A 25,171-nucleotide genomic window follows, 5' to 3' on the forward strand; every position below is an offset into this window, starting at 1 on the left:
TGGGAGGATGGAAATTTCTGGCAGCGGGCCTGCGCGGGCGAAGAAGAGGAGACTACGGGCTCATGGGGAGAAAAGGCGTGGTAGCGCGATGGTCGGGTTGGTGGATTAGCGGGGCGGGGTGTCGGCTGAACCCAAGTCAGCAGCTCTTAGGCGGCAAGAAGCAGTGACCAAAAGCCGACGGGTCCTGGCTCCACGCAAACGAAATCTAGGTCGTTCGTGTCGCAGGCGGAGGCGCAGCGTAGACTTGTAGGCTCTGGAGAAAGTGGAGGCCCCGGTCTTATCGCACAATCGATTGCGGGCGCGCTGTTCAGGCAGGGCCACGTGCGGGCCTATCAGCGCAGCGGCCCCGGCACGCGATCATCTTCGCAGGTCACTCGCGAACAAGACCGTTTCACTCGCCCAGCCCGGCGAATGGCAGCCAAGCGCATAATCGCAGAGCAAAGCAGCCGCCGTTGCGCCGGCGCCGTCAGCACTGCCCCGTTGCCGCTGCGCGCGGAGCTTCTCAGTTTTGCAGCGCTAGAAGACTTCCAGAAGTCTGACTGGCTGTCCTCAGCCGTGTCCCGCGCCGCGCCTGTGGAGCCCCGAGTGCCTCTGCGCCGGAAAAGGTCCCTGCATGCCCCCTAACCTCTGCCGCCCATGTTGTGCCTCCATCTCTGTTCCTGCCGCCTGGTGTGACTCCAGTCCAGGTGGCGCACATCCCCGGCCTTTTCCGACAAGCCATGACGGAAATCCTCCGCTTGATAGCGAACGAGTCAGCTGGCTACAGAGAGCTTATCGACTTTGTGGAGATGGTCGTCTTAACCGCTTTCCGCGAGATCATCTGCCCTACCGCGAGCGATCATCCCCGACTGACGCTATTACGGACCCCTGATTTGAGCGTGCCGTGTGACGGTGCTATTTGGCCCCTACTTTTATGGTACTTCTAGCTCGAAAAGTGGAAACAGCAGCTCGTATTTCATGGCCGTTCTGCAGCGTTCAATATGGTTGCTTGATGCTACATGGGTATCTTGCATTTGACTATCCTTGGCCTCTACTTCCGACCCTCGACCATAATGATGTGGTATCCCTCGCTAGTCTTGACCTCGCCATATTTGGGATTGCCTGTGGTGCTAGGCTCGAGTTCGTAAGCGACCTTCTCAAAGTCGGCCAAGAGGCTTCCTCGCGTCTTCCAGCCGAGGGAACCACCTGCTGTCGTCAGCTCTGTCCCGAACTAGAGGCACGGCTGCCACTCACCCTGCCTCGCCTTGTCTTCAGAGAACTCGCGGGCGACATCGTCGAACTTAGCACCGTCGCGCAGCTTGGCCAGAGCCTCCTCCTTCTTGGAATGCTTTTCGCAGAGAATGTGGCGGACGTTGATGCTGGTGGCGGGCTTGAGCTTTCCGGAGCCCTTGTCGCCCGAGTCCTTGCCGCCAGCCTTGCCTTTACCCTTGGGTGCCATTGCGAAGCTGATTGACGATGATGAGCGGAGGTGGGGTTGGGGGAGGGTTGGATGGCGGGGCAGTCGGAGCGCTGACTTTTGTTGGTGCGGGGAGCTCTTCGTCAAGCTTGTGTGACTCTCATCTCCGACATCAATTTCGCGCGCTTTCCATCATGCCTGCTCGCGCCCATAGAACAAACCACATCACCCCCACTGCTGCACCAACACTAACCAGCTCTGCTCTCGAACAACATGGCTGTCGACTCTGGCGCTGAGCCGCTGGCTGCTGCGCGCATCCCGTCTCTGCCTGACTCCATGTTCTACATTCCGAATTTCATCACCTCTTACGACGAAGACCAGATTCTCAGCAAAGTACACAGTTCGCACCGCACCCGAGTTGCGCCGACTGACGTGCGAGCAGCTCCCTCCCAACCGTTGGACTGTACTCTCGCACCGCCGCCTCCAGGCGCACCCCTCCACTCTGACCGCCAACAACACTTTGCTCGCCGCGCCGCTGCCACCCTACCTGACCACCTCTCCCACACCCATCCTTGAGCACTTCGAAAAGCTTGGCATATTCAAAGATACTCCACATGGCGCTCCCAACCACTGCTTGGTCAATGAGTACAGAAGAGGCGAGGGCATCATGCCGCATGAGGACGGAGCTGCCTACGCGCCTATTGTTGCCACGGTGAGCCTTGGCGGTACAGTGGTTCTAGAGGTGACTTCAAAGTCGGTGTGGGAGGCGAACAAGAAAGAAGCAGACCAGCAAGATGAAGAGCCGGTCGCAGAGAAGGACGGAAGCCAAACCAAATGGCGCATCGTGTGTGAGCCACGATCCCTACTGGTCACTACCGGCTCTGCATACACTACCACACTCCACGGCATCCCACCCGTAGCAATAGATCCTGATCTTGGGCCAGGCACCGTAGCCAACTGGTCGCTTCTTGGCAACCCGCAGCAATATGTAGAAGCGGATGGCAAGAACGAGCGTGGAACAAGAGTAAGCCTGACTTACCGCGACGTTCTCAAGGTATCCAAAGCCGGTGGGCTAGGTAAAATACTAGGCGGTGGTAGAAGATGACGCAACTCTGTGACGAGAGGACAAACAAGTAAGCAGTAGCCGTCCAATAATCAAATTCAATGCAAGCAAAGCATGACGCCAGTCAATGCACCTTATTCCCCTCACATACAACACCGTAGACATAGTGGCCCGCTTTCATTTTTAGTTAACTTTTTTTCAAGGCAGCAAGCCAAAGAGCGCGAGACATTTATCAACACGGCTACAAAACCATTCAAATATTCTTTACATGAGATGACGGCCTTCCGAGATTACAAATCTTCACCCAACTAACATTTTAATTTTTTTAAGTAGCTTTCAGTGAGGGTCTAAACTTAGTAGTTTCTAATACAGGGGATAGGTTTTATGCATCTATTCCCCTGTCGACGGTGACGGCCTATAGTAATCTTTAATCCTCTCAAGCTCTACAGATTATTTGCCACGGTAAAGAGGGAGATAACCCGCGAATAAGGAGCTTACTGAGTGCCAGCTATCTTCTCACGCGAGATATCATCCTCTTTGACAAGGCAAATATTGGTATCAACAGCGCATTCGCACTTAAGCACGATTGTTTACTTGGTATGTGATACAGACTTTAATACATTTGGTTATTTGATTGAGCGGAATGCACAGTGGCTTACACGGGAAAGGATCCTATGCTGTGAGGCGCAGCGAACGAGGCGAGTCAATCACGCCTCTCTCGCCCAAACCGAACCGGACTTCTCCAGATGCAGTACAATCAGTGGGCTTAACCACCGGTTAATTCCGAAGATACGGGGATACCGCCAATCACAACGAGCAGCTCACTTGAAGTAACTTTGTGTCAACATGATTTGTCGCTGTCAGCTAAAAGCCCCGACCCTACTTTACATGAAATTGAACGCTTGCAAGATGAGACCTTAAACTCCACTTCTAACCCGTAAACCCGAAATTCGCAATCCCAGCCACCATGACCACCCAAAAGCTTCCTCAGGCTTCCCGTCACCGGCTTTGCAAAATCCTTCTGCCCTTCCCTTTCCGAACCGTCCATATCCATCTATTTGCACACCAGTTGGTGAATACCACTCCATCTCAGCCGTCTCATTCGGGCACCAAGTCATTCATATCGTGCAGCTCGCCCATCATCTCCTTCAACTGCTTCTCCAGATCTGCGATTTTCTTGTCGTTGGCAGCCTGAATCGCCCTCAGTGCTTTAACCTGCCCATCTTTGTCCCTGATCATGCCTTCGTAGATCTTGAGCTGCTCGTCGTATTTGTCGCAGAGACTGGTGACCCGCTCGCTGTTGGCGGTGAAGAGCTCATTGTGGTCTTGGGTGGCGGTATTGTTGGTGTCCATTTTGAGGCTCCTCTGGGATTTTTTTACTTTTGTTTCGAGGCTTTATAGGTGATGTAGAGAAGAAGATTTGAGGGTATCAAGTAGTTGAATGGTTTTTGGATACGATTTCACGATGGCGAAGAGGATACGTTGCTTAGATAAAGGGGCAGGAGCCTTTAACCTCCCCTGAAGATCGTCCCACGCGGTGAAGATAATGCTTGGTGCTCTTTTCCCTCCCGGCTTGTTATCTATTCTCATCTACATTTTGAGGCTCTGTGCACTAGCAGATCACTTCCATTTATCACTATAGACTCAACCCGCAGTAAATGTAGCAATTTGTAGAGGGCATTGAGCTGGTCATGCATGCTCCGTCCGACGGCGTAATCCCGGAAGCTAGTAGACGTAGTGCTTCCCACATCACTATACCATCCCAAACAGGAAGTTGGTCTAACCTAGCCCCGTGACTCTTCTTCATCGTAACAAGACAATCAAGAGGGGGCAACCACAAGGTACTATCAACTAACCCCAAAAAGATGGTGATTGCCGTCGTTCTGTCCACCACGTCTACCCATTAAGTTCTCAAACACTTTATCATCCAATTACCGGAATGATGCTCCGGCGACGCCTCTCAAATTGGCCGGCACTGCTTGCGCCACGCACTTCTCTTCCCATTACTCTTTCCCTTATGGAAGCCTGTATCTCCAAACATTCCGGGAAAATAAATCATTGATTTTCTCGTCCTTCCTCACCAGTTCATCTTTCAGCCTTGCGATTTCCCGGTCCTTCTGCAATATTTGCTGAATCTGGTTGTAGATCGTATCTATTGCCATTGTGAGCACATCTTGCTGGCCGAAATGCTTGACGAGAATATCCGCTGCATCTTTTCCAGTATAGATGTCGTGAATCATATCGTGCAGGCACGCGATAGTCTCGTGCGGGTCACCCCTATGTTGAGCCTGGGGTGATGACATCTTAAAGGTTCGTAGCAGAGGCAGAGTCAGTTAAGGCGGATTAAATTTCTCAACTGAAGGCGGCGGGTTCGAAAGAAGAATTGTTCCAAGTATTGTCGTTCTTATATGAATGGAATAAAGCATAATCTGCATCTACCGTTGCCAAACGGAGGGTGGGTCATCTGCATGAACTTCGCATAAACATTCATAAAAGAAACAAAAAAGAAGGATCAATCAATTGTCATCAATCCAAAAAGTAAATCCCATGACCCAGAAAGCCCATTACAAACCACCCAGACTCATTCCTTGCGCACATGGGTATATCAGGATATCAATCTAAAGAGTCCACCAAACCCTCACCACAAACACTTCCCCTTACTCCGCCTTCTTCCCGCCAAACCAACCGCCAAAATACCCACCCGCCTTCCCAGCCCCCTCCTTCACGCCCTCGCCAGTCTTACCCGCAGCCTCACCGGTCTTGCTCGCAGCCTCGCTAGTTTCCGCCACGGCGTCCTTGGCGCCCTCGGCCACGGGCTCGACGACCTTGTCCAGCTGCGACGGCTCGCCATCGCCGGTGACAGAAGGCACGTATCCGCCGTGCTCGTCCTTGCCGCCGCGCTCGGCGCGGTTGACGGCCTCCTTGCTGACGATGTCGCCGACGGGCTGGGCCAGGCCGCCCTGGCCGACCTGGCCGACCGCGGCGCCCGACACGTCGTCCTGCACCTTGTCGACGCGCGAGTCGCCCGTGACTTTGGTTTTGGCGAGCTGGTCTAGAGGGGGGGAGGAAAATCACCACGCGGGTCAGCTTTGGTCTTGCTCGAAAAGAGAGGGGGGACGGGTGTGGAGTTAAAAAAGAGAAAAACGAACCTTTGGTGGCATAGCTGGCCTTGTTGTCCTTGGTGAAGTACTTGAGATACTGGTCCTCGAGCCACGGGACCCAGCGGTCGTACTGCTGGTTGTACTGCTTCTTGGTCCACTCCATCGCGTCCTTGGGAGCCTTCTTGACCTTCCTGAAGCGCTGCTTCCTAGGTGAAGGAGGGGGGATATTCTGTATGGAGGCCATGATGGGGAGCAGACGGCGGTCAGTCTAGGGTCTTGGACGAGGAGAAAAAGAAGCGTCGAAAGTTATTCTGTTCACAAATGGATGCGCGGTGCGGGGTATGTAGGGGTTCTGGATGGGAAGGAAAGGTGACTAGTCTGAACGTCCAACGACGTGGGAAAGAACAGCAGGTGAATTATAACCTACCAAGATTGCCGAAGATCTGCTCTATCTTTCGTGCTCGCTCAACGGTGGTCGCGTGTACTAGGCTGTGTACGCTGTCTCGCTTCTGACCCTTGAGCGGATTGTGTGGTGACTAGAGAAAAGTACAAGAGGGGAATTAGGTGGATGACTGCCGCCACACTTATCTGTGCACGCGGACAATAAATCCACGCTAGGCAGCGGACCCAAAAGCAGGAAGGCAGGTCACAAAGTCCAGACGTGTGTTATGGTGACACGGCAGATGATGCGTTTCTGGGTACGTCATCCGTCAGCCGTCTCGCTTCGTGGCTGGTGGCTTTGACGGTTGCATCCCTGCAAGCCTCGACCGAAATCTTGGAAACCGCTCCAAAACGTCACCCGTGACACTCTCTCTTAGCCAGCCAGTCGCGCAGCTGCCAGAGGCGCGGATTAACCCTTCTCCCTGCGAGTCAGAACTACACACTTCCCGGACGTACGGACGATAAACTGATATGACATTGCCATGCCTACGCTTTTAAACAAAAAAACAGTAACAGACATTTCATCCAGTAAAACAGGCTCGTCTCCGCATGCTCTTCCTTTTCCAAGAAAGCTGTTCTAAAGAAAACCCAAGACGCGTTTCTGCGTGTCAAGCCCTCTTTCTCTATGCTCTCGGCCCGTCAGGGGGTATCGTATGTCGTCGTCGTTCGTCCCTGTATCCGAATCGACTCCGTCCAAACAAAAGGCAATCCATGCCTGCCAACTGCGCCGAAGCTCTCGCGCCCAACCACTAATCAATCCTCTTCACTACTGCTCCCAACTCGTATTCCTACAAGCCTCCATACGAGAGCAAAAGGAAATTGCCGACGGGCGAACTTTTGTAAAATGCAAGGAAAGCAATAATAGGTACAAAACAGATGTCTAGTCGTGACCAATAAACACTAAAAGGAATGTTGCTGGTGCCGTCGGGCGGACATGGGTCGGAGATGGAGGCTTCGTGCAGTGTGACATGGAGGGAAAACGAGAAGAAACCAGCAGATGAGCCGTCGTGATGCGCTGCGTGTCGTCTGCATTCGTCCAAAATATTCCAATGCGCCAAACATATGGAAGCATACGCCAGGAATCAGGAACAAGGAAAAGCAGACATGCAAGTCCAGCGCCGCAGAAATGCAAAGGAAACGCTGTTATACAGTAGATAGGAAATCTGGTTCAAGCAAGGGCACAGTGTCTGTACAACTGTGAAAGAGGGTATTTCAAGAAGGAGAGGGAGCGTCGAGAAGGTTATGGTGGGTATTTCGAGTTAGGTTTCCTGCCTCAGGCGCCGGGACAAACTCGCGGTCCGGGCGATGCCATTTGGCGCCGCGCTAACGGACGTCCGCGGAGTAGAGTTCGAGTAGAAACTCAACCTTTGGCGCCGCTCCTCACTGCCGAAATCACTAGTGCGAGGGCTCTCAATGGTCGAGTTTCGCTCGAACCTGCGGTCGCGGAGGAAGGCGGACGAAGGAGCGTGGGAGGTCGGGCTATCGATGGTCGGCACAGCGCCGTTCGGGCGCCTGATCGAGGTAGCGTGCTGCAGCGCAATCGAGGCGCCATCAGGAAGAGGCACGTTGGAAGTGTATTCCCTGGACAGCCTGTTACTGCGGTTGCTGTGGCTGCTGTGGCTTTGGCGGTTCTGAGAGAAATCAGTCATAGCCCGGGAGGGCACACGAAGAGTTTGCGTGTCTTCCTCCATCTCCGGCTGGTCATCGTTTGTGACCGTTGCGCGGCGGGGCCTGCCGTTGAGAAGCGAAGTGCCAGTCCTCGACGACTGGTACCTGCTGCCCTGCGTGGGGGTGGTCCTGTCTCGTTCTGGCCCATCCCGCGGGCTGTTGCCACCGCTGCCGGACAGGAGCATGCTAGTACGGCGGGCTTCAATGCGGTTAAGAGCACGGCTTGGGCTGTTCCTCATCTCGTCGGGTTCTGCGCTTGAACCCCGTGGCGGAAGCTGTTCACGCTCCCGCTCACGGTCCCTATCGCGCTCTCCATTCATCTGCACGCTTTGTCTCCGGCTGGGAGGTGCAAAGCTCGGCGACTTAAGAGCCGTATTCTGGTTGTTGTTGTCGCACAGGGCGATGCATAATTCGGTTAAGCTGCGGCACATGTTGTCCGCTTTCCTGCGAAGTTGACGTTCGCCCGTCTGCACTCCACTGTTTGAGGCAGCGGAACTCGTGTTAGCTCCGTTGGTCATAGCGGCCAGCTCAAGCGCGTCCGTGGCAGTCGCCTCCAAAATGCGATAAAATGCAGGGCTCATCGTGTCCCTGCACTTTGCAAGGGCGGAATGGAGTAGAGGGTGGCTGGAGCCCGTGGCACCTGCAACTGTACCTGACACCGTCGTTTCTGGCGGTGAGACACTCGACTTCTTCTGCTGCTTAGGCGAAGCGGTGACAGACGTTGCTTGAGTAGTGGCAGTCCGCGGTCTTTCAGAGGCGGTATAGCTCGTGACGGCCGCTCCCGATGTCGGAGGCATCTTTCCGGTAAGTTCCAGTTTCTTGATGCGGGACTTGAGTTCATCCAATTCGTCCCAGACGGTGGAAGTGGCAGTGGTGGAGTCGAGCGATTCAGACCCGTCGTGGCCGTCGCTGTTACGTGACTGCTGCTCGGGTTTGGAGAGGATTTCAGGCGAATTTTCCAACGGAGTGGTGGGTTGACTGGTGGGTTGATTGTAGCGAGAAGAATACGTAAGATTGCTTGACCGGTATCTACTCTCACGGGCCGCCGCGTCACGCGTTGCGGTCGCAGCGCGAGCAGGGTCCGGGATGGACGATCTCCTATCCTTGGGGGATTCCTCTTGGTCTCGTGATCGCGAGAACCCAAAAGAGCCAGATGAGCTCATACCAAAAGAACGGATACGGGAACCATCGGCGGGGAATGACGCGGTCACAGACGTAGGAGGAGGCTCGCGCGCTGACAATGGTGAGTTATAGGACGGCGAGGGCAGTTGCGAAGAGCGCCGAATGTGCGAAATGCGCGTCTGGATGGTAGGGGTTTTAATGCTGGTGTCGATGGTAGGCCGGGAGACGGACGAATTCAGCGAATTCGCGGGGAGGGATTGCCTGTTCATGCGGGCGATTCTCGACTGTTCTATGTATCAGCAAAGGGGTAGGACTATGCAGGCATCTTAATGAAGGGAGCCAAGCGTGAGCCAAAGAAGCAATACGGCGGGAAGACAGCGAGCAATCGGAAGAAGGCTGCAGATAAGGGCCGCGGGAGCGAGTGGAAAGTGGGCTCAGATCTTACGCAAACGCGCATTTAGGCGCGCGATTAAGGCACGACTCAGGGATGCGTCGCAGATTGATTGGGGAAGTGCACTGACTTACCCGTCTTCGCTCAAGCCGGACTGTATCATCATCCCCGTCTTGGTTGCGGGGGCTGTCTTGCGCAATATTTAGAAATAGGTCTTCGCTACTTGAACCCTTCGTGTCGCGCACATAGTCCCCGCTGCGGTCATCAGGCCTGCTGCGGTGCGAGTACGCAAAATCGTAGTCGGATTGGCCGTCGGAGAAGCTGTTGTTAGCCATTGCACTCCGGCGGCTCGTTGAGCTACTCCTGCGCGCGGGCGTCTGCGGATCGGGGCTCGAGGCGCGCGAACTGGGGAGGCTCCTGATCCTGACGGAAGCCCTCCTGCGATGTACGGGTGTAGTGACGGTGCTGTCGCTGCTGGTGCGCGTATGGTGGTGGCTGGCGGCCGGCGCGGGCTCGGTGGTCGAAAAGGGCGCGGATTGCGGCTGGAGAAGGGCGACGTCGGCAGGGCTGCGAGAGCGACGCGCAACGTCGGATGTGGTGGATCGTCGTCGCGTTATCAGGGCAATTGGCGGACCGTACGAGGTCTCAATACCATGGCTGCTGTGCGAGGCGGGAGGCTTCCGGGACGCGGGAGATCGGGCGTCGGCGCTCGAGGGGGCGTGCGGACCGAAGTAGGAGCCGGACGACGAGACGCTGCTGGGAGTCGGCCGCGTTGCGGTCGACGATGTGCTGGAGCGGCGAGCGCGGGCTGAGGAGGGCGTGCCGGAGGCTAAGGGTGAGCTGTCGGTGCTCGGGGCGCGCTGGGCAGGCGGCGTGTGTTGTTGGTGCTGGAGATGTCGGTCACGGTGCCGAGACGCACTGTTCGCCGGGGACAGGGCGAGTGGGGGACGTGGCGGCAGCGATCGTGGAGACTGCTGCAGCGAGAGGGCTGAGAGCAAAGCGTGATGCGGCGATGAGGGCGGTGGTGCGGCTGGCTCTCGTGGTGTGCTGAAACTCCGGTGAGAGGAGCTGCGCGCTGGCACCCGTTTGATGTGGGCTTCCATTATCCTTGTCCGGGGGGGCTGGTCCAAGTGGTGCACTGCGCTGCTACGACGACGCGCGCGGACAACAACAAAATTTCGCCGTCCTCGTCTGCATGAAGAATCTCACGGGCCTCAAGAATGAGGGCAGCAGCACTCAGGAGAGCCGCCGAGGAGGAAAAAGCATGCCGCACGCCGTGCCTTTCCCCTCTCCACCCTGCTGGGAGCCCGCAGCCTATCGCCGGCCTAGTAACGTGATGCTGCAAAGCGTATCACAGATGGCGGGCATGGGGGAGCACGATCACCGCCGTTAGACCATGCCTGTCAGGCACAAATGCAGAGGCTGGCAAGAGTCTAACCGCAGCGGGTCCGTCATTTTGCACGCCTCGCCTCAAATCCACCATCGTCACAATCGCAGCCGCCGAGCTAGCGCCCCGACTCTCGCCGCGGGGCGCGTACGTATTCGATGCTCCTGCAGGAACGCGCTTTTCGGAAACCAAACTGCCAGATGCGTTTCCGCACCCCAGAACGTAGCCCCGCCAAGTCCACAGTCCATAGCCGCCTGGGCCTGAAACTATCGCTGCAGCGCGGCAGAGACGAGCGCGAGTCCACTAGGCCATGACCCTGCACGCCCGTCTCCTTGTCGAAAGCCTCCCTATTGCATTGGCACAAGAACATCGCAGGCCTGTCCATGTTGCGGTTCACAGGGCAGCGGCACGGGCTCGCTTGCGATAATGCACAATGCACACACCGGCCGCAACGCGAGCTGAATTTTCGAGAAAAGAGCAGCCAGCGAGCACAGGCGTCGCGCTCGGTCGCCATCTGAAACGCGCCAGTACTCTTTAGGCAGGTTCACCGTCGAGCAACCACTCTTCTGTGGGCAAGGGGCGTGCTGCTTCAGGAGAGCGATACCGTAATGTATGACTCAGCAACTAGCTGCATCCAGGCTGCGTCAGAGCTTTGGGCTGGCTGCCAAGACGCGCTGGCTGTTGCGTTTTGACCTCGACGACTCGCCTCGTCTGCCGTCAATCTACGCGCCCGACCGCCACCACATCACCATGTCCGCCGGTCTTTCACTCTCACGCGCCCTACCGAAGCCGAAGTATACCGGCGAGGATGAGGACCTCCCCGCCCACGCCCAGCCGCGCGGCCCGCGCGTCGTGGGCGCCTCCGAAATCGACCAGACGCAAATCGTGCTGAAGAAAGCCGGCCCGCCCCCGTACGGCCAGCGCGCAGGATGGCGACCTCGCTCGCAAGAAGACTATGGAGATGGCGGCGCGTTCCCCGAGGTCCCTGTGGCACAGTACCCGTTGGATATGGGCAGGAAAAGCACATCGAGCTCAAACGCGCTCGCAATCCAGGTCGATTCAGAAGGAAAGGTTAAATACGATGCGATCGCGAGGCGGGGCCATAGTGAGAACCGCATTGTGCATGCATCGTTCAAGGACCTTATCCCGCTGCGGCAGCGTGCTGACATCGGCGAGATCTCTCTCGACCGCCCGTCAGAGGACCAAGTTGCTGAGACGAAGAAGAAGACCGAGGAGGCATTGGCGAAGCTGGTATCGGGCGCGGTTGCAGCGCAGAAGCCCAAGACCGTTGCTGGCACCACACGCAAGGCGCCGACCTATGTGCGATACACACCTGCAAATCAGATGGGGGACAATAGCAAGAAGCAGGACAGGATCATGAAGATTGTGGAGAGACAGGTCGACCCGATGGAGCCGCCCAAGTTCAAGCATAAGAAGATCCCCCGTGGACCGCCGAGCCCGCCGCCGCCGGTCATGCACTCGCCGCCTCGCAAATTGACGGCCGAAGACCAGGAAGCTTGGAGGATTCCCCCGCCGGTCTCTAACTGGAAGAACCCGAAGGGTTATACCGTGCCGTTGGACAAGCGTTTGGCGGCGGATGGTCGTGGTATGCAGGATGTCACCATCAACGACAAATTTGCACAGTTCGCCGAGGCCTTGTTCACCGCGGATAGACACGCCAGAGAGGAGGTTAAGCAGCGCGCTCTCATGCAGCAAAAGCTAGCCGAGAAGGAAAAACTGCAGAAGGAGGAGCACCTGCGCTCATTGGCCATGAAAGCACGCGAGCAAGCTGCAGGGAGCTCCAGGAGGGATTCACGAGATGCCGGTTCCCGCTCGAGGAGCAGAAGCCCTTCCGAATACTCATCGAGGTCCGAGAGTGACGGGGATGAGGCTCAGAGGGAAAGAGAGGAGATGCGTAGAGAGCGCCGCCGGGAGGCTGAGAAGCAGTTGCGGCAATCACGCATGGGAACTGAGCGAAGGATCCAGATGATGGCAAGGGAGCAGAACCGCGACATCTCTGAGAAAGTTGCGCTCGGAATCGCAAAGCCGAGTGCGTCGGGGGAGAGCATGTACGACTCGCGACTGTTTAACCAAACAAGTGGATTCGACACCGGATTCAACGAGGATCAAGCCTACGACAAGCCTCTTTTTGCGGCTCAAGATGCTCTTCACAGCATCTATCGGCCGAAGCTTAACCACGATGACGACGACGATAATGGAGAGACTCTGGATAAGATTCAGAAGACTAGCAGGTTCGAGGTGCTCGGCAAAGTCAAGGAGGGCTTCAAGGGCGCGGACACCGCCGAGGTAAGTGGACTCATCAACCCAAATAAAAAAATGCAGCATGAGCTTACGATTTCAATAGCAACGTGAAGGGCCTGTTCAGTTCGAGAAAGATACCGACGACCCTTTCAACATAAATCAGATGATCTCGGAGGCTACCAAGGGTGCTGCTGGAAGTGGCAAGAGAGGCGTGGATGAGCCAGACGGCCGGTCTTCCAAGCGGGCCAGGGTTGAAGATGATGACTGAAGAAGCTTGCAGGTCATTAATAGCACCATTTGCGGGACGGTCGATACCAGATTTTAGCATTCAGCAGGCGTACAGTGTGGGTCTGTATCCTCAAAAAGCGGCGCATAAGTACAAACAATTGGCGATTTAATGGATTGGTATTTTCCATCGCCTTTCCACAAGCTTTACCAACCTCTGCGGGGCCAGCCGTGTCTGCACTTCGTCGTCCCTCGTTTATTTCGAATCCTCTGCTCCTTCCGTTGGTCCCTCTGAAGACGTCTGACCAGATTCCAGCCACATCCCCAGGCTTCTCGGAGCGCTTTCCACAAAACCCATTTTCTTATACAACTTCCTCGCCGGCGCATCTGCCAACAGTGAGATCAGCGCGCCGGGAGGTGCGCTCTCGTTGATCTTGGCTAGCATACGCCGCAGCAGCGCCTCCCCCAATCCTTTGCGCTGATGCGCGGGGAACACCGCCATGTCCGCAAGATGGAAATACCATCCGCCGTCGCCGATGGTGCGGAGCATACCAACGACCTCAGACTTGGGTGGAGCGTTGTCCGGCGGTGAAGGGGAGGAGGGGTCAGAATAAAGGATGGTGCACCAAGCCCAGCTACCGGATAGCGCGCCAGCGCCTTGAGCCGGAGTTTTAGGGGAGAGGCCGCTAACGCGCCGCAGGGAAAGGTAGACCTCGAGCGGGGGTGGGGCGTCGTGGAAAGTATAGCCGGATGGGAGTCCCAAAATATGATTGGTGGCCATATCTGTGAATTCGTGGACTCGTTGTTATGCTGTAGGTTCGAGCCAATTGAAAACCTGAATTTCGGCTGTTCTTGATTTCGGTTCTAGAGATCTCAGGCCGTCGCAATGGGACGTTCGTTGGGTGCGACAGAGCAGGTTTGTGTTCAGACGATTGATTCAATATGCTTGAATGCGACTGGTATTTGCGATGATGGAGAATATTGAGTTCCTTCATGAAGTACTTATAGTGAGAACAAGCGGCATTGCCAATGGAATAATACGCATGCCTTTTTCTACACCGGGCTGCGGTGTCTGAAAACAAATTAGCGCAGACTCGAGCGGACTCTACGTAGCATGCTAAACGAACGATTTGTCTGATTGTGGCGTGGATTACGGCGACATTTGATTCTCGGCAAATGCTATGCTGTGGACGACAACCTTTGATGTGGAGCGGATTATTGAGCGCGGAGGTTCTGGGCCCTGATTAGAGCTTGTCGCGCATGTCATCATCGCATTTTGCGATTACCATGTGGCGCCAAGTACTGCCTTCGACTATGTAGGATTCCTTCCCATGCAGTCCCACTTTGACGGCAAACTCACTTGCCTACAGACCACGTATCAACCCCTCAATTGTTCTTCCACGACTGTCACACGCTCGAAAATACTTGGCTGCTACAGAGCTGCCATCATGGGTCTCCCCGCAAACACCGAAGCACAAACGCCCGTTCCCGACAGCAACATGCCACCTACCAATGAATCAATTGCAAGCAACCCGGCACCACGAGATGTTAGCGAGCTTCCACCCGCCGCTCTGGAACTCGCAGCAAAGCTTTTTGATCTCGCACGCGCCGGCGAGACCTCTACGCTCCAGGCTTATCTCGACGCCGGTATCCCGCCAAACTTGACAAACCACCAAGGCGACACCCTTCTAATGCTTGCGGCGTACCACGGGCGCCCTGAGACGGTGCGCACGCTGCTGAGCAAGGGCGCCGATCCTAACGTTATCAACGGCCGCGGTCAGAGCCCGCTTGCCGGGGCGGTGTTCAAGGGGCATGGAGAGGTGGTGAAGGCATTGGTCGAGGGTGGTGGGAACGCAGATGCGGGAGGGCCGAGTGCGAAAGACACTGCGGTGATGTTCAAAAGGGAGGAGCTATTTGAGATTCTTGGCGTAGAGCCAGGCAGAGAAGTGCCTGGGATGGTGCGGGCAATGACTCCAGGTGAAGGAGCATCCGGAGAGGGCTCTTGTCCAATATAGTGAGGCTCTAATTTTTTTTTTTTTTCATATTTGGGAGAAGAAGACCTTGAAGGCCGCATTTATTCGTCTTCATTATTATTTACTACATGCTGATGATATCCACGCATGAATTTAATTAGACAGAGTCCAACGATCAATTAAAATTCATGAGGTATTTACGAGAGAAACCAATCATGACTTTCCAAGAGTTTGGTCTGTTTTTAGAGTGGAGAGCAATTCTGTGGTGTCCAAGAGACGCGCGCCTCAGCCCTACCGGCACTTTCCACTTCCGCGCGGTGGCCTGCACTTTCCGACGCTGCGCGTCACCCAAAGCTCGACAGCTCCCGCCGCCGACAACGTCGCCGCCGCCTCACACTCCCACCCGCAACTCTCTTCACACTCATCCTCAACTGCCCGCCATGGCGTCGCCGCCGTCCGGATATAACCTATCGAAGAAGCGCCCCTCGATCAGTGGCCCGTTGCCGGCCAACCCAAGCAAACGTCGCAAGCCTTCGACAGGTCCTTCCGGTCTGCGCCAGACGTCATTCCCACCCGAGGAGTCCGGGCGCGCTGAGTTTTCGCGCTCCCCCAGTGTTGACAGTACATATACAACGAACACAAACACCACCAGGAAGAAGGGCCGGAAAGGCAAGGGCGGGGACGACGACGTGAGAAGCACCACGGGAACTAGCGTCAGAGGAGGCAAAGCAGGCGGCGGCGATGGTGCAGATAAGGCAGACGAAGAGGAGGAGGCAGATCAAGAGGAAGGCGGAGAAGCGCTCGACGCTGTACTGGAAGGCCAAGGTGAGGCAGATGAGAAGCAAGAGAAAGAGCACTTGAGGTATGCTCCACTCATTCGACTTGGATGGAATCGTTGCGACTGAAACCAGCGACAGGATGCTTGTGGATCGGCTCGATCCAGATCAATCAGACAGATACGCGAAATACCGTGCAGTCAAGCTGAAGAAGGAGACCGTCCGCAAGGTATGTTAATTCGGGTCTTTTCAAAGAACGACATACTAATCGGCTCTTGTACCAGATCACCAACCAGACACTCTCACAATCCGTGCCTCAATCAGTCGTAACCACCATCAACTCTTACACCAAAGTCTTCATTGGATCGTTGATCGAGCGCGCCCGCACCGTGCAGCAAGAATGGCAGGCCGTAGCAGAGTATGCGCCCATAGACGATCCTCGCCTGCCTGCAAACCAGCAACCTTCGCCCCAGCAACAAGCCCCTACTCCCGCACCTCAACAGCAACCACAGGCGCCGCCGCCTCCTTCTCCAGCTCCAGCTCAGACACCCGGCGCCTACCATAATCCCTACGGCTACCAACACCTTCATCCTTCATACAACCCGAACCCTTACTCTAATATCCGCATCCCTCCCCCACCAAGTGCAAGCACCTCACCTGCGCCTCCGGCCGCCGCGCACCCTCCATCCTCCCCAGCTGTCGCCCCGAGCGGTACTCCTAGTCCCGCGCCAGGCGCTGCCGCCGCCCCCACCACCAACGGCACGGCCAACCCCAACCCTTCACAGACACCTACGCCGAACGCGTCACAAGATACCACCGTCCCGGCATCCAGCGGCGGCACTGCCACCACCAACACCACCGACGGCAGCGGCAGCGACAGCAAGGCCGGCAAACCCATACCCCCTGACACGCCACTGAGCGAGCGCCTGGCTGAGCGCGACCGCGGCCCTCTGACGCCAGACCACCTGCGGGAGGCGCTGCGGCGGTACAAGAAGGATCGTGAAGGTGGAGCCATGGGATTCTTGGGTTTGAGTCTGGAGGGCAGGGAGAGGACGGCGGGTAGAATGGGCGGGAGAAGGTTATTCAAATGAAAAGGGTGGGACTGAGTGCACAGGTGGCGGCAGAATACATGGACGGACGTACGTACGACGTGGAAGTTGTGGGATAATCGGCCGATTGGATTGCGAATTATTCATCCGGGGGTGCCGCAGGAAGTGACACTAATGATGATTTGGCATTGCGACTGAAGCTCCTGCGGCATATGATACACACTAGATGATAGCTAGTAGTTTAGTTTGCTTGCTCAGCTCAAGCTAAAGAAGGAAAAGGTGGTTGGACACCACTTGCAAACTGATCTTTTGCGTGCTCGTTATCCCTCATTGAAGTGCCTTGCGTCTTTTCTATGACTACAATGTATTCGAGAAAGCAAAATTACAACATCTTAGTGCCTCACAACTACAGCATTGTCGAGGGGACCTTCCACATGCGCCTTGGTAGATCTGCATGAACTGGGTGAGCTCAAATTTCTACCCGCGATGTACTGTCGTGTGAGACTTGACCAACGTTTCATTATGCTTTCAGGAGCCAACAAGAAACTCAATGAATAGCGGAGCTAAAAGTTAATAAGCTTTTATGTTATGACACAGACAAATTAGTTCTCAAGTCATAACTTATAGGAGCAACCCATGCAAATTTGCAACCGGGGCATCACACAAAACATTTAAACATTGAACATAACAGTGGATATCATAATTGAGCTGGTTAGTCATCCCATTTTGACTAAACTTTTTTCAGCTACCTGACGAGGCCATTTCTAGACCTCATTAGACCATAGACTGAGGAAAGGAAAAAGTGCACCCGGACCACCACATACACCGCGTAAAATCATCCTTAGTTCTCGTGAAGAGTGGTGATGAACTCGCTGGTGGTCTTGGCAGCCTTGGGCTGCTCGAGCTTCTCCTGACCAAGCTTCTGGGCAGCGAACTGCTTGGCGTAGGGGTTGAGCCTGAGCAGAACCTGCTTGTTGACGAGCGGGTTCTTCTTCTGGACAACAGTGCGCTTGGTAATGGCAGCACCCTTGACAGGGCGGAGGACGGACTGGACCTCGGAGGAGTTGATGAGGGCAGCAATGTCGGCCTGCTTGACGACGGGGGAGGGCAGAAGGAAGTCCTTCTTGAGCGCAGAGGGCTCGGTGGTGGAGCCGTAGATCTTGTCAAGAGCCTGGAAGGCGGAGGAGGTCCAGACGATGAAGCGGCCAAGGTGACCACCAGGAGCGAGCTGGAGGAGGTTGAGGGAGTAGACCGAAGAGGTCTCAACACCGGGGATGTTGCGGAAAGCGGTGACGAGCTCCTTGCCATCCGACTCGGGGTCGTAGACGACAAGAGGGCCACGGCGCTGGCGGTGGCGGCGGCCACGGAGCTTACCCTTACCGGCGCGGATCTTCCTGGAGGCCTTGACCTTCTCAACATCGGCACCGGCACCGACAGCCTTCAGGAGAGCGAGGGCAGCGGAGGTCTTGGAGATGGCACCGTTGGCGAAAGCGGTCGAGGAAACGACGAGCGGGACCTCAGGGACGGTGGAAACCGAGTGACCACGGGCCAGCAGGAGAGCGGGGCTGGAAGAGGCAGCGAGGGCAGAGGCGGTAGCGAAACGCCTATATTCATCATTAGCCAATGCTTCTCCAAATAGCGTTTTTCCTTCAAAAAAACTCACTTCTGGCCAACGTTGATCTTCTGGTGCCACTTCCTCCAGACCTTGGTGGGAGCGAACATGCGACCGGAACGGCACTGGTTACCAAAGGCAGCCTGGCCAGCGCGGTGGGTACCACCACCGGAGACACGGGGAATACGGGCGACGGCACGGCCTGTGTGGGTTTTCCATCAGTCTACGTTCTTTTGGTGTTCTTGCTTCCGGAATTTCGAGCGCGCGCATTGTTCAATTCGCGATTTTCGAGATTTTCCGGATTTCGAGGATTTTGCGCTCGAGGTGTGTACTAACCGGTACCCCAGGACTCAGCGGAGGTCTGGTGGCCAGCCTTCTCGCTCACGGCGTACGGCTGCCTCTTGTTCTTGGCCATGCCGGTGTGGACGATCCTGCGCTGCGTCAGCCATGCTGGTGTCCGATGTTGAAAACATTGCGTGCGGTCTTACTGGACGACATCCGGGCGCACGGGGGCCTTGAACACCTCCGGGAGGGGGTGCGTCTGCTCGCTGGCCTTGCCATCGGCAGAGATAATGGTGACAACAGGCCGGCTCGTCATCTTTGCTGTGCTGGTGGTGGTTAGTCCGTCGTGGTTGAAGGTCGAAAATTGCCGCGGTGGACGTAGACAGAATCTTGGTGCGGATTCTTCGCTTATGCGGCTGGTTGCGGGCTAGCGCGCCAAGGCCCGGCGTGCATCGCTCCTGCCAGAGGCTCGTCTCACGACGCTTCCACGCAGCTCCCGCCGCAACGCGCCATACGAGGCACGCGACTCGCGACAACGGCTGTGGTTTGCCTTGGCGGCACGCAGCAATCGTAATCGGTCTCATCAATGTCATTTGTTTAGCCTGGTGCTCCGTCATCTGTTCTACGCTGCGACGCATTGGCGGGTGCTGCGCCTTCTCGAGGTCTCACCTGGGCCAGCCCACGCTGACAGTCCTACATAATCGCGCGCTGATGGCGAGATCGCATTTCCTCGACTGCATTCCCGAATAGCTTCGGAGATTCTCATTGCAGAGATGAGAAGCACCGAACCTCTGGCTCCCGGACTACTCCCGCCCGGCACGCAATCCTCCCACGGAGGAAAGCCCGTCATGGGCACAGTTAGGGTCGCCAGATGCCACCCTGCCAACGGCGCACAGATGGTTGTGTGCAGTACAGGCTGTAACTGTGTCGATTCGACGGCCCCAGAGCGTCTCCCGCGCAAATTATCTGGACGGTAAATTGGACGCACGAGTCTGCTCCTTTGGCCATGACCAAAACAGGCACATAGCCATGCCTTTGCACATGTAACCTTGTCCACTGCCGTGCGGGATGCCCCGGTAAGCGAAATGGCCATGGTGCGCAGGTAATTGTACAGCGGGAGGGTGTCCAGGCACCGCGCGCCGCCTGCTCTCCTTTCACGTGGCTCGTTCTGGCAGAGGCTCCTGTCTGCGGCGAGGGCTGGACTTGCAGCCGTCCGGCTCGCCTCACCGAGCATCTCGCTACGCAATGCGCGACGTTACAGATGATCGCTTTCTGTTTCCGGGAAGCACTAATGGGCGACATATGATGACTTAACCCAGCGTGGCGGGGGCGCCGCCAGTCCAACAGGCTGACACTCTGGGCTGCTCCCGATCTGTCTCAGCAGTGCCTTGCTGAGATGCGGCTCCTGGCGGAGTGCGCAATCGAATCTCACAAGCTTTTAGACTCGCAGGCGGCGCGGACAGATGGCGATCAGCACGCTGAGCTAGCAAGGAGGCGCGTCGTCCGGACCGGCGTCGTTTATCGGCCTCGAGAATTGAAACACCCTACTCGCAGGATGGTGCGGAAGAGGCAACCAACGCCCGGCACATGAAGGCGTCGCACCCCGGTCGCCGCATGCGCCAGCCCTCGGCTGCGAGATGAGGCTCCTGGCCGTCTCGTGGCCGAGTCGAGTTTTGTCCGTTTCAGGTGGACGATCCTGCGCGCCTTTGTTGATGCCAGCGCCAGTGGGCCGCCGCCGCGGCACAGCCAGCCAGCCCGCGGGCACGCACGAGAGGCGCGCGCAGGGGGGCGGCTGGCGCTGGCGAGCGGCGCCAGCGGGCGGCGATTCGAGGGCAGCTCGCGGTTCGGGGAGCGCAGCGCGCGACGCCGGGCGCAGTCGTGTCTCGACGCAGCGCCCGTCTCCACGGCGCTGCAGCGCTCTGCATGCCTGGGGGCGTGATTCGCCGCTTTTGCGCGCGCGCACGGGCCGCCCCAAAAATAGCCCTTGCGTAGGCCGTAGGCGCCCACTCACATTGGAACTCGGGGCGCTGGGTCAGGAAACCCATTCGCGCCGCCTTCTCTGCTGCTTCCATCAACCCATTCCCACCGCGCGCCCGCCCCCCTCACCACCCTGCCCTTCTGTCCTGGATGCCGAGCACTGCAGCGCCTGCTGTCAGCACCCCGTGCAGGCCTTGCCGCCGCTGAAATCTCCCCTTTTTCCTTGCGCCCGACCGAGAGCACGCCGCCGTCTCTGCGAGACTCTGCTTAACTCCGCCGTGAGCGCGGCTCCTCGACAAAGCCAACGTCGCCGCCGCACCTGTTCATACTGCATCCCTCCCTTCTGCGCACCGCGTCCCGCGCACCGGCGCCTCCGTTGAGCCAGTCATTCCTTTAAGCGCTTATTCGAGATCCGGCATCTCGTTTCAAGCTACCCGCCCACAGAGCCACCGCCAACAGTCCAGTATGTATACCCGCACGCCTGCGCCCGCCTCCGCCCCCCGTCGCTCCTCTGGCCAACTCCACCTGCTGCCCTCAGCGTTTCACACTCGCTGCGCTGAGCCCCACAGCATGCTGGTCGCCGGCCTGCCAACTCCGCCAACACAAGCATTGTTTGCACAGCTTGCGAAGCAGCACCTGGAGGAGCCTTCGCCCATGTTGTGTTTCTCTCGTTTCGATAGCTACTCTCATTCTCCGTCATATTGCCCAACGTGCTTCCCGGACGCTGCGTCGGCCGCTGCCTTGAACAACTGCGCTGACCGCACACTTCTGAAAAGGTCCTTTTACCCAGAAATAACGTCTAATTTCTCAGCTCCCAAGAGCGTCAACTACCGTATCCGCCCTCCGTCTGCGTCATATCGCTTTGCGTACCGCGCGTGTCATCCCGAAGAACAGGACGGGCAACGTGGTACGGCAGGTTTAAGCGCAACCCCGGCTGGGTACGTTTCAGGCATGCCCGTTCAGACATCTTCACGATCCCATGCTACCCATTTGCCGTCTTTCATGTCAGTTTTTGGAGAGGAATCAAAGACTACTAGAGGGATGCCAGGCTACCAGGAGCGCAACGCGCCCGTCGCGCACAACCACTTATTAAAGCGGCCGGCGACGAGCAGCGCTGTGCTCTACAACCCGAATACTGCCTTCACCGGGTTTCATCAACATCGGGGAAGTACGTCCACTTCTGCTTCGGAATCAACAGATTCATCTCCAACAACGACTATTTCGACTATGGATGGATCTTCGCTTACCGAACCTTCGCCGGGTCCCTCGCCAGCCTCTCCCGCGGCAAAGGCGTCTCCTTCGTCGTTTTCTCCAGATTTCCGTTCAAGAAATGCCTCCACCGACAAGAGCAAAGGCGAGTTTTTCGAGCTTCAGCGGCCAACGACACCGGCGAAAAAGCCTCGCAATTTGAAGAACCTGGCCGTGAACACGTCATCCACTCTCGGCCTTGGACGTGCTGCGAACACGGCTGCACTTCCTGTGCAAAACCCGCCTGCGTCATCTTCTGCTCCGCCGTCGCCTTCTTTCGTCAAGCCTCCGACTCCGCCAAGGCGAAAACCCAGCAATCTGGCTTTGACCCTGCAAACAAACACAAAGGGCCCGCTCCCCACGCTTTCGATCCCGCCTACGCCTTCCATAAAGAGGCCCAACACATTACGGCACTTTCAGTCCTCCCCATCGCTTCCGTTATGTTCGCCTGCGATTCCTCCTTCTGGTGGCATGGAGTTGCCCCCGCCACCGCGGGCGAAAGCGCCGCCCCAGGGATTTGCTGAGATTCCAATGGAGGACGAGGAGGAAGAGCAAGAACCGAACTTTGATGTCCCTCAATCACGCGAAGAGAAGCCGGAGGCGTATCCCAACGGTCCAATTTGCATCTACGAATCAGGTGTCGACCTTTATTACGAGCCGACCGCCGAAATCGCTGCCCGTTACGATGTTGTGCTCAATGTGGCGAGCGAAGTTGTCAATCCGTTCAAGAAAGCCGCCCAGGATGCGAAAAGGGATGCGAAGGCTGTTTCAAAAGAAAACCCGACGTCGCCAAGAAGCTCCGAGCTGACGCAACCCTCCGACCGCACTTCAGCCGATGGACCGGTAGGACAAGCAACCACTGAGAACTCAGCAGAGGCGCAGGGAAGTTCCCCGACAACCCCCAAAGCCACGCCCTCTTTCGGAGATAAGGTGGAGAAGCGATCCACAGCACGCACGTCATTCTCGAAACCGGAGTACATCCACATCCCCTGGGAGCACAACACCGACATTGTACCCGACCTGTACACGCTAGTCAGAATTATCGACGACCGCGTACAGCAGGGCAAGCGTGTCCTGGTTCATTGTCAATGCGGTGTCAGTCGCTCAGCTAGCTTGATCGTGGCTTACGGCTTGTACAAGAATCCTGGCATCAGTGTTCAAGAAGCGTACGATGCCGTTAAAAAGCGAAGCAAGTGGATTGGGCCCAACATGAACTTGATCATGCAGCTCCAGGAATTCAGGAATGGCCTGCTCCGTGCCAATGGACACAGCCAGGGCTACAAGGCCGGTGTCCCCCGCAGGCTCTCGCCGAACCCCATGGGCCCTAGGGGCAAAGACCAATCTGGATTTGACGCGGATTCGTCTGGTTCACGGACTCCAGCCACAGCGCCTTTGCCACCTGACTACGGCCCCGACCCTGTGCCGCAACGAGCAAGCACGGGCAACATGATACCCATTTCGCCAGGCCCCACTTCCGCTCCGTCGGGTCTGAATTGGGGTACGCCCGGCTTCCGTCGCACTTGGGATGCAGCACATGTTCCCCTTGGTTCTCCCATCGAGCAACCATTTGTTGATCCCAAGGGCCATGTCATTCCGGTCGTCACCATCCAGCACCCGGCTCGCTCAACCCCCGAGCCCGACAGGGAAGAGAGGTTCATCAAGGAGAAGGGCAGATCCGACAGCGATGCTACTTTGCGCCAGGTTCCAAATTTCTCACGCCAGTTCCCGATCAGACAGCAAAAGGATGGCGATCATGATGACAACACGAACGCCGTTCAAACCACTAATGTAATGGAAGGCACCGCCGCAGTTGGACATCAACAGGAAGCTTTGGATAGGTTGACTTCCGCCGCCCCGACAAACAAGATCGCACAGGCATCACACGCAGCGGCTCCGCCAATGAGCCCGCGCAAGTCAAGTTTACAGGAGCGGCGCCAGAACAAGATCAAGTCGCTTGCAGAGCCTTTTGCATCCAAGAATCCCGGGCCTCGAGCCGACTCCTCCCTTCTGAAACCCCTTCAAATGGATGACTCATTACCCTTGGCTTCACCACTCAAAGCTAATTTCTCCTTCGACAACCCTCCAAGGCAGGTGCGGCCAAATGACTCTGTCATTTCGATGTATGATCGCCATAACGAAAGCCGATCCTTCCCGCAGGGTGATAAGACGAGCGCATCAAATGAGCCTTCTGGGTCCCCCATCTCTGAAGAATTCCACATGGCTCCGATTGTGACAAAGGATGAAAGTGACGAGGACTTTGGTCTCCTCTCGCCAACAAGGTTCGAATTTCCAAAGAATCCGTTCGATGGACTTGAGCCTGAAACTCAAAATCAGGCAACCAGCAGCAAACCAGGAGTCTCACCAGGACTTCCGCCTCGCATGCACGCAATTCTTCCACCGGTTACGGAAGTCGATTCTCCCGAGCAATCACCCTTCCAAGGATTCGGCTTCTTAGGTTCCCAGCCTTCGCCGCGGCCAGCGACACCGCCACAGGTCTCGAAATTTGCTCAACCTCCGTCCGAAGAACCAAGCCCAATGGCAGGCGTTCGCCGCGCGCGTACAGACGGCCCCGAGCCGAGCACGTGGAACTTCCACGAGAATGACAATCACTTATCCGCGTCCGAGCCGAAACTTCGACCGAAGTACTCGAATCCAGACCTGCAATCGCAGCGCCGTCTCCGCGCCTTTCAAACAGAGATGGAGGCGCGCTTGCCCAACCACAACAGCTCGCATACATCAAACGAAGCCGCAACGCTGATGTCTCCAAGAGCACATGAATTCACTCAAAATCCTTTCCACTTCACCCTGGAGGAAGCATTCGGCTCTCCCCCGCCAGTTCAGGCTGGCCGAATGCTTGATTCTAAAAAAGAGGGTTCAAGTCAGAATTGGGAAGTCCAAAGATGCAGTACGCCAAACCCTACGGACATCGACCCCCGGAGCCCGCCGCAATCGGGCGTAAGCCCCATCACAAGGAACATTTGGGATGTCCTATGATTGCCCTCTGGGGCCGGTTCCGCCACAATTCGCAGCTCCACCGGTCTTCTAGGCTCTAGCTGGGATTGCGCTGGTCTTTGACCTGTGGAGCCGAGACAATTTTTTCAAAAGTCCGTACACCGGCATGGTTGCTCTCCTGCCAAGGATGGCAAGGGCCGCGTCTCAAGTTACTGTGGCTGCACAGCACTGCGCACGTCAAGGTCT

The 25,171-nt window shown here is 56.6% G+C and overlaps 9 protein-coding genes across 9 annotated transcripts; 4 read left to right on the plus strand and 5 right to left on the minus strand.

The window, feature by feature from the left end:
• Positions 1-1,030: 1,030 nt before the first annotated feature.
• LTHEOB_3332 (Peptidyl-prolyl cis-trans isomerase) lies at positions 1,031-1,438 on the minus strand (the record flags this gene model as incomplete). Its single annotated transcript, XM_035512244.1, has 2 exons — positions 1,031-1,185; positions 1,234-1,438. The coding sequence occupies 2 exons, from the start codon at positions 1,436-1,438 to the stop codon at positions 1,031-1,033; spliced, it is 360 nt and encodes a 119-aa protein (XP_035363225.1).
• A 231-nt stretch (positions 1,439-1,669) lies between these two features.
• On the plus strand, positions 1,670-2,484 carry LTHEOB_3333 (Oxoglutarate/iron-dependent oxygenase; the record flags this gene model as incomplete). Its single annotated transcript, XM_035512245.1, has 3 exons — positions 1,670-1,789; positions 1,839-2,420; positions 2,473-2,484. 3 exons carry the CDS (start codon positions 1,670-1,672, stop codon positions 2,482-2,484), a joined length of 714 nt encoding a protein of 237 aa, XP_035363226.1.
• Positions 2,485-3,557: 1,073 nt separating this feature from the next.
• LTHEOB_3334 (uncharacterized protein) lies at positions 3,558-3,812 on the minus strand (the record flags this gene model as incomplete). Its single annotated transcript, XM_035512246.1, has 1 exon — positions 3,558-3,812. One exon carries the CDS (start codon positions 3,810-3,812, stop codon positions 3,558-3,560), a length of 255 nt encoding a protein of 84 aa, XP_035363227.1.
• A 1,304-nt stretch (positions 3,813-5,116) lies between these two features.
• On the minus strand, positions 5,117-5,804 carry LTHEOB_3335 (uncharacterized protein; the record flags this gene model as incomplete). The annotated part of the gene is made up of 2 exons (XM_035512247.1): positions 5,117-5,511; positions 5,609-5,804. The coding sequence occupies 2 exons, from the start codon at positions 5,802-5,804 to the stop codon at positions 5,117-5,119; spliced, it is 591 nt and encodes a 196-aa protein (XP_035363228.1).
• A 1,456-nt stretch (positions 5,805-7,260) lies between these two features.
• On the minus strand, positions 7,261-10,285 carry LTHEOB_3336 (Lpxtg-motif cell wall anchor domain containing protein; the record flags this gene model as incomplete). The annotated part of the gene is made up of 2 exons (XM_035512248.1): positions 7,261-9,075; positions 9,317-10,285. 2 exons carry the CDS (start codon positions 10,283-10,285, stop codon positions 7,261-7,263), a joined length of 2,784 nt encoding a protein of 927 aa, XP_035363229.1.
• Positions 10,286-11,319: 1,034 nt separating this feature from the next.
• LTHEOB_3337 (Transcriptional regulator) lies at positions 11,320-13,099 on the plus strand (the record flags this gene model as incomplete). Its single annotated transcript, XM_035512249.1, has 2 exons — positions 11,320-12,876; positions 12,935-13,099. The coding sequence occupies 2 exons, from the start codon at positions 11,320-11,322 to the stop codon at positions 13,097-13,099; spliced, it is 1,722 nt and encodes a 573-aa protein (XP_035363230.1).
• A 1,405-nt stretch (positions 13,100-14,504) lies between these two features.
• Positions 14,505-16,896, plus strand: LTHEOB_3338 (Ankyrin repeat protein; the record flags this gene model as incomplete). The annotated part of the gene is made up of 4 exons (XM_035512250.1): positions 14,505-15,014; positions 15,392-15,891; positions 15,947-16,034; positions 16,090-16,896. The coding sequence occupies 4 exons, from the start codon at positions 14,505-14,507 to the stop codon at positions 16,894-16,896; spliced, it is 1,905 nt and encodes a 634-aa protein (XP_035363231.1).
• Positions 16,897-17,695: 799 nt separating this feature from the next.
• Positions 17,696-19,064, minus strand: LTHEOB_3339 (60s ribosomal protein l4; the record flags this gene model as incomplete). The annotated part of the gene is made up of 4 exons (XM_035512251.1): positions 17,696-18,458; positions 18,518-18,668; positions 18,803-18,897; positions 18,955-19,064. 4 exons carry the CDS (start codon positions 19,062-19,064, stop codon positions 17,696-17,698), a joined length of 1,119 nt encoding a protein of 372 aa, XP_035363232.1.
• A 2,888-nt stretch (positions 19,065-21,952) lies between these two features.
• On the plus strand, positions 21,953-24,967 carry LTHEOB_3340 (Dual specificity phosphatase; the record flags this gene model as incomplete). Its single annotated transcript, XM_035512253.1, has 1 exon — positions 21,953-24,967. The coding sequence occupies one exon, from the start codon at positions 21,953-21,955 to the stop codon at positions 24,965-24,967; it is 3,015 nt and encodes a 1,004-aa protein (XP_035363233.1).
• Positions 24,968-25,171: the final 204 nt, after the last annotated feature.

Source organism: Lasiodiplodia theobromae, assembly GCF_012971845.1.
Source record: "Lasiodiplodia theobromae strain AM2As chromosome Unknown scaffold_8, whole genome shotgun sequence".
Taxonomy (NCBI): Eukaryota; Fungi; Ascomycota; class Dothideomycetes; order Botryosphaeriales; family Botryosphaeriaceae; genus Lasiodiplodia; species Lasiodiplodia theobromae.